This window comes from Barbus barbus (assembly GCF_936440315.1).
Source record: "Barbus barbus genome assembly, chromosome: 1".
NCBI classification, from domain to species: domain Eukaryota; kingdom Metazoa; phylum Chordata; class Actinopteri; order Cypriniformes; family Cyprinidae; genus Barbus; species Barbus barbus.
This window is the reverse complement of record NC_136729.1, coordinates 28414641-28421527: the sequence shown is the minus strand read 5'-3', so window position 1 is coordinate 28421527 and position 6887 is coordinate 28414641. Positions and strand designations below refer to the sequence as shown.

Below are 6887 nucleotides of genomic sequence, written 5' to 3'. Positions count from 1 at the left end.
TCTCCATAGCCACATCTGGAGACAGTGAGAACGTCTCTGCATAGCTGTTATTATTCAATGAAATGTGAGAATGCCAGACGTGTTGGACAATTTTTACATTCTTAATCGTCACTGCTCATGTTGGCACATTTTCTGTACTTTTGTCTGGGCACACTGGATGTACTTTTTGAACCACCAGCACCACATGATCCATCTTGATTAATGGACAAGCTATTATATTTTACAGGCTAGAAGTATTATTGGTAGCTTAAATCAACTGTTCAATGTAACTAAGAATTTCTGTCCTGTCATGTTTAAAAGATGTAATTATTCAACTTGGTATTGAAACTATTATTCTTATTGCTGAAAACGCACCCGCATAGAACACAGACTGTAAGTAAATCAAATTGATTTGCGTTTTAATGGGCAATTTAAAATGTATTTACTCCCTAAAAATATATATCTGCGAAACATAACATTCCGTTTTGGATTATTGGAAGAGCTTCTCTCAAGAGATAAAACTGCAAAAGGGCGACATTTCTGAATTATCATAGGAGAAAATGTTCATGTATAGTTAAACTGTTTTAACTCTCATATTTAAAAATCATGATCCTTATTTTATATCATTTTTAGGTGATGCATCACATTCTGGTAATATACGGCTCATTAGACCTAGCATTTTTTTTTTCTTTCCACTGTTCTGCCTCGCATGTTTTTATCCGCAGAAACAGACATTGTGTGAACAGGTCTTTAAGAGCGATTAAAAAATGTCAATGACAACATAACATTTGTGAAGGTTTTATTCAATTCATAACTCTGTAAGCACATCTTAGGGCTGTTTATGCACAAACCATTAAGAATAGAGCATTTTTAATGTCCATATTTCACATTTGCTGTTCTTCTCAGACTCCACTGAAACATAGCCACAATCAGACAGTTGTCACATTTACCACCGACTATGACAACCGAAAAGAGTGCAGAATTAATGTGTCATTGCTTGTGTAAGGTATATTGCACATTTTTGTTCACCTACACCCTGCAAACATCACATACATGACTTTCTGCAGGTCAAAAACTGCAGCCTCTCTTACCCTTTGCCTTAATCACTTCAACACTTATGTGCTATAGCGTAGTAGAGATCTTATTTGCATACCAATGCATACTGTACATAAAACTAAACATGTGATTAAGTAAAACACACAGATGTGTATATTGACACTGAATAAATGGAGCTGAGTGAGGTTTCCATCAGATAAAATACACTTTATTACTTACAATTAACCTTAGTTACCCATCAAGTCAATGCAGATTATGAGTCTGAAACAAGAAAAGCACATGTTCAGTGATGATCATAGTTATTACAGTACAGCTCTTTATCCTACAATCACTGTGTCATCGTCTGGGAACTCGTAGTAGGGCACCTCCAGATTGAGCGGAGCAGGGCCTTTCCTAATGCGACCAGATGCGTCGTAATGAGAGCCGTGGCACGGGCAGTAATACCCACCATAGTCGCCAGCGTTAGCAATGGGCACGCAGCCCAGGTGGGTGCACACGCCAATGACAATGACCCAGGTGGGATTCTGGACACGGTCTCTGTCGTGCTGGGGGTCCCGAAGCTCAGCGAGATTGACATCAGCCTCAGATGCAATCTCCTTTTCTGTTCTGTGCCGGACAAACAGCGGTTTCCCTCTCCATTTGAAGGTCATGTTCTTACCCTCAGGGATGTCTGATAGCTTGATTTCAATCTGGGACAGGGCCAACACGTCAGCTGAGGCGCTCATGGAGGAGACGAACTGTGTGACAACTGTCTTGGCTGCATAGACTCCAACCACAGCGGTGGAACCTGTGATCAGATAGGAGAACGCCCGTCGGGTATCACCACTCTCTTGTGAGGACTTCTTTGGGTCTAAAACCTCTGGCCGCCGGTAGTCAGAGAAATCGGGGATCTTGATGTCTGTGTGGGCGAAACGCACTGAAGAGCGAGCTACAGAAAACAAGCAAACAAATAAATGAATAAAGACACTGCATAAAAACTTGCATATGAAACAGTGACAGAAAAAATACTGACCATGTCAAATAATATTTGGCCAACATAACACTTTTTATTTTTTTTCTCACCAAATACCAAATCTCCTCTTCAGAGAGCAGATTTTCAGAATTTTAAGAAATGTAATGCTCTGGAAATATTACACTCAGACATGACAATAATGCATCTTATTTCAAATTTGGATTATATATCATCATTCACAAAAGGAATTATTACAACCACCCTGCTTTCTCAATATTTAGAAAAATTAATTTTGACCACTGACATTCATACACAACATCGTCTGTAAAATAATCAGATTTTCAATATGAACTCAAGACTTTCGAACCCTGCTGTATATACAGAGAAGACAATAACGTTAGCTACTTTCCACCTTGCGAATTAACTGTTAAACATTACGTTATGCAGCATGTTAATTCATATCATTACTACAGTTAAAATTGTCTTATTTTCACAACAGGGCTGTTTAGCGTGTCTTAAAGTCTGGCTGGGTGTCTCTTACCAGCTCATTCATAAATTAAAATGCAATAACACTAAAATCTGATTCTAACTGAGCAAATGTTGCTTCTAATTCAGTAAATGTAAACTCTTAAGTAATTTTCATAAGCAGCATATCTTAGCAAGGAACTATTACCCTTGTCCCAAAACATATACACAATCTGCCGAATTCTCCCATTTTTTTTTTTTTTTTTTTTTTATGTAATCGTAATCCTATCATAAAGGACTTTGAAAGAACAACAACAACAACAACAAAAAACATCCTCAAAAGCCAGACTGATTTGCTAACAACTTCGGCAAGGACATTAGCGAGGCCTCGGTGATGCTAACTCCTTTAGCACGCGAGCTTTTGCTGCTATTATTATTTGCTGTTATACAGTGTAAACTAAACTCAAATTAATAATAATTCAACATTAATTACGTACAACACTACAAACGCCTTAAACCTCTTCAATACACACATTAAACATATGCGAGGTCATTGTGCCCTTGAGTGAGCGCCGCTGCACGGCCTCTGAGACCGGGGCTCTCGCGTTGACTCTACGCCGCTGTGACACTCACCGTTGAGGCTGACGGACACGGCGAGGCCGCTCTTAGCGCTCTGACCCGATAAGGACTCGCGACACAGGAACGGCTTCTTGGTGTCCATCAACAGTTTATCGGTCTTCATGACGACGCCGGGTATGAGAGGCTTTAGTGGACCTGCCACGGCATAATTGGTAGCTTGCAGGTACGGGGAAAAAGTCCCGGAACGAGCAGCAAGGGACATCATGTTTGTCGGCTGCGATCGACCTTCGCGAACTGATCCGCTGACGCTCAGAGACGCGCTGACGACACACGCAAAGCCTTCCAGAGCTTTGCCTGATTTGACTTTATACGTCGTTTCATGATTGAAATAAAATCATTGAGACTGTCTGTAAGCCACTATTTGACCATATTGCTGTTATGGATAAATAATCTCTTTAGGTAATAATAATAATAACAATAATAATAAAGCGAAATCACAGAATCACAGACTCAAGTCCTGGTTTTAAAAATAAGTTGAACGCAACATGAAAGAAAGCAATGAAAAATAAGTTATTACAGTTAGAACATACACCTAGCAGTGTTTTATAATATAAACACACAGCAACAACATTTTAAGATTGCATTACTAACAAATAATAATTATTCTGCAAAGCAATTATTAAGCAATTTTAGCAGAAATGTGGCCAAGCAATGCACTATACCATTGCTATAGGTAGATGGCACATTCAACAGCTCCAGATGTGTTGTGTCTGCCATCCTGAAACGGTCAATGTGTACAAATCAATTCATCTTTTCAAGATGCCACAACATTGCACAACCTCTGGTTGTAAAAACGACAGAAATCAAAATTCCCAAAGAAATGGGATAATCTTTCACAGGTAAGAAGGATTTTTTTTTTCTTTACATGTGTATCAACTTAATGTTACATTTTTTATGCTATGGTAACTTTTTGATGCTGTGTTAGCTAATGGCTTCATCTTGTTACATTGTGTTATAGATATTCAAACATGCATGTAACTACAGACGCACAATGCTATGCTTTGTGTGTGCACGTTGGATGGGTTAAATGCAGAGCACAAATTCTGAGTATGGGTCACCATACTTGGCCGTATGTCACTTCACTTCACAATAGAGAATGGGAACATGACGTCGGCAACACAATGTATTCTGGGACTTTGGGACACCAACACGAGACTGGGTAATAGTGGAGGTATATATTAAAATGTATAGAATGGAATGTATAGAATGGAGAACTCTTGCTGAGTTTTGAACGGCCATATCTGCTGTCATGACCGGAGTGGAGACTGGTCTGAAATGAAGTGCAATTTTCAGTTTTCAGCTTAGAAACAACACTCTGGTGACAGAGAACGGATAGCTCAATGAAAATAAACAACTTGACAAAAATGTTTCTTCATCATTTGTATTTATTATTTATTAAATATTCATAATTTCCAAACCACTTGAATTTGTAAGTGCTCATGTCATGAATAATGTACGAAAACAGGACTGGAAATGTTATGCATGTTATAGCTCAATTGCAATCACTCTCCATGTTCATAAAGCAACGCTTTGATTCATTGTTCAGCAAATCTTGGTCAGAAATCATGCATGTGTTCCCTTTAAGTCCAGTAAAACTTTTGTTGGTGTCATTTCAGAGCTGCATTAGGGTCGTACTGTTATTTTATCCCTTAATGCTTTAACATTAAGAAATTATCACCCTAAGATAAAATGTGTTGATGAACTGGCTGAGATCAAGCTATATTGTATTTATTATTTTATCTGGTAGATATGTCAGTGCAACTTAGTTATTAAAAACTGCAAAAGTGAAATCAATTTGGTCCTGTGTTGTATGATAGAAGATGGCTGTATGATTTCTATGAGTGTGTATCATGGTGTGTATGTGGCCGACTGAGCGCTCAAATGAATGCAAGGATTCAAATATTATTCTTATTATTCTAAGCAAGTGCAAGCCACTCTTAAAATATCGACACAAATACGGGCGTTTTTTCCTCTGGTGATTTGTATTTGTTGACATTGTACGACACTTAGCGTGTCCTAAAACATGGCGGTGACTACCCAGAATGCAATGCGCAATGACATAGATTCTCCTCCTCTATCGATTTGCTCTCAAGAAGAAGGCATCTACGTATGCATATCTATGGGTACATGTTTTTAGAGTATTTTACGGTAGCTTTGAATGAGGCTGAGCCAGTCCTAATCAAGGACCAGAACTACTGTTTTAATTGGCCATAAGCTACTCCAACAGTGCAATCATTTATGAATGTATGAAGCACTGCTCACAGTTATTTTCAAACCAAGCAGCTTTCTGTTGGTCACTATGGCAAATTCGTATGACCGGGTTGAACACAAGCACAATCTGCATGAGCATCTTTTTTGCCCTTATATGTGAAACTCTAGGTCATGTGGAATCCTTTTGAAATGGCTGGATTTCGCCCGTGAAATTTCACCAAGCAACATTAAATGTGACTGCAGGGCTGATTTTCCAGCAGGCTTCTTTCTTCCACTCTGTCTTTCACTCACTACTGTGGTGCTACCCAAACATCGCCCTGTCGCATTTACAGATTGGATTTGCATACTGCTGGTTATTACAAAAGACTGTTTCGACGAACATTTCCTTAAGCAATCCCATTTGTATGTTCCTGTTTATCTACACTGACTGGGTTACTGCTTGTCAAGTTCTCACAGCCCATTTTAATAAATCCAGTAAGTACGTCAGATTTTACTGCCTGCTGTTGCCACGGCATCAGCTTTGATCAATGTGATGCGGTTTGCCTGCAATTGAGCCTCAGCTATTTGAGGCTGCAATTTCTTCTGTCAACTGAAAATAAACTCTATTGACATTTTTAATCTATTAGTGTGCAGTTTGGGTCAAGCGTTCTCCATACTGTATCCGCTGTATCACTCTTGACATTTGCTATTTCCACAAGCCTGCTTATTAGTTTCGTTAGAAGGGGATATATAGTTCCGATTAGATCTCTAATTCTCCAGAGAGACAGCAATAAATTAAAACTCTTTTTTAATGTTTCTAGCCAAAAAAGATTCAGAGGCAAGTTATATAAAAAAGGCATAATGCAAATTCTGCCAATATGTACTCTATATAAATAATACTATGTGCTCATATTATTTATATAAACTGTGATCAGACATGAAAGACACATGCTGCTGCAGCTTGAATTATTGCATCTATATAACCCAGGCTGGCAGAAGTGGGCCTCAACATGTTCTTCGCCCAAGGCCAGGCTGAACTTCCTGTCCTTTAGTTGTGACATGAAGAGAGTTTATCTCTAAGAGAAGTAATCCCAGAGGGAAGGATGGTAGAGCCACATTCAGAGCACAGACCACTTTAACAGAGACACATTAAGTCCCTTGTATCCTGCCGCTGCCCCTGCACTGCTAACAGCACATTAAAAGCCGACAGATGACCACTGACCCCCTCGCATCAGACTCTCCACTCCTATTCTTTTCACACAGCTGGACACCGCCTCTTTGAGAAGGGGATTATGTCACAAGCATTATACGACAAGTGCCATATCTGGTTAGCTGGTGGTGTCTACTCACACATTCAGAGTCGTGTACCCACACCCACACAGAGAGAGTTTCCAGTGATAGCGTCACTGACAAAGCAATTAATCCGCCTGTCTCTTTAGATTTCAAATGATGCGAGGATTTCCAGCGTTAAACTTCCACTTCAAAAGCATTTTACAATACTCACATGAGGGCATTGAGAAGGATGTGCCTTTCTGTGCAAAATGTTTCTTTAGCGAGGATGAAAACAAATGACCCTCGGCCCCCCGTCCGCTGGCACTTCAGAGAA

General features: G+C 39.4%; 1 protein-coding gene across 1 annotated transcript; it reads right to left on the bottom strand.

The window, feature by feature from the left end:
• Positions 1 to 671: 671 nt before the first annotated feature.
• On the bottom strand, positions 672 to 3366 carry uqcrfs1 (ubiquinol-cytochrome c reductase, Rieske iron-sulfur polypeptide 1). The gene is made up of 2 exons (XM_079446740.1): positions 3086 to 3366; positions 672 to 1963 (listed from the first exon to the last, which is right to left on the bottom strand). Exons 1-2 carry the CDS (start codon positions 3294 to 3296, stop codon positions 1353 to 1355), a joined length of 822 nt encoding a protein of 273 aa, XP_079302866.1. The 5' UTR covers positions 3297 to 3366; the 3' UTR covers positions 672 to 1352.
• Positions 3367 to 6887: the final 3521 nt, after the last annotated feature.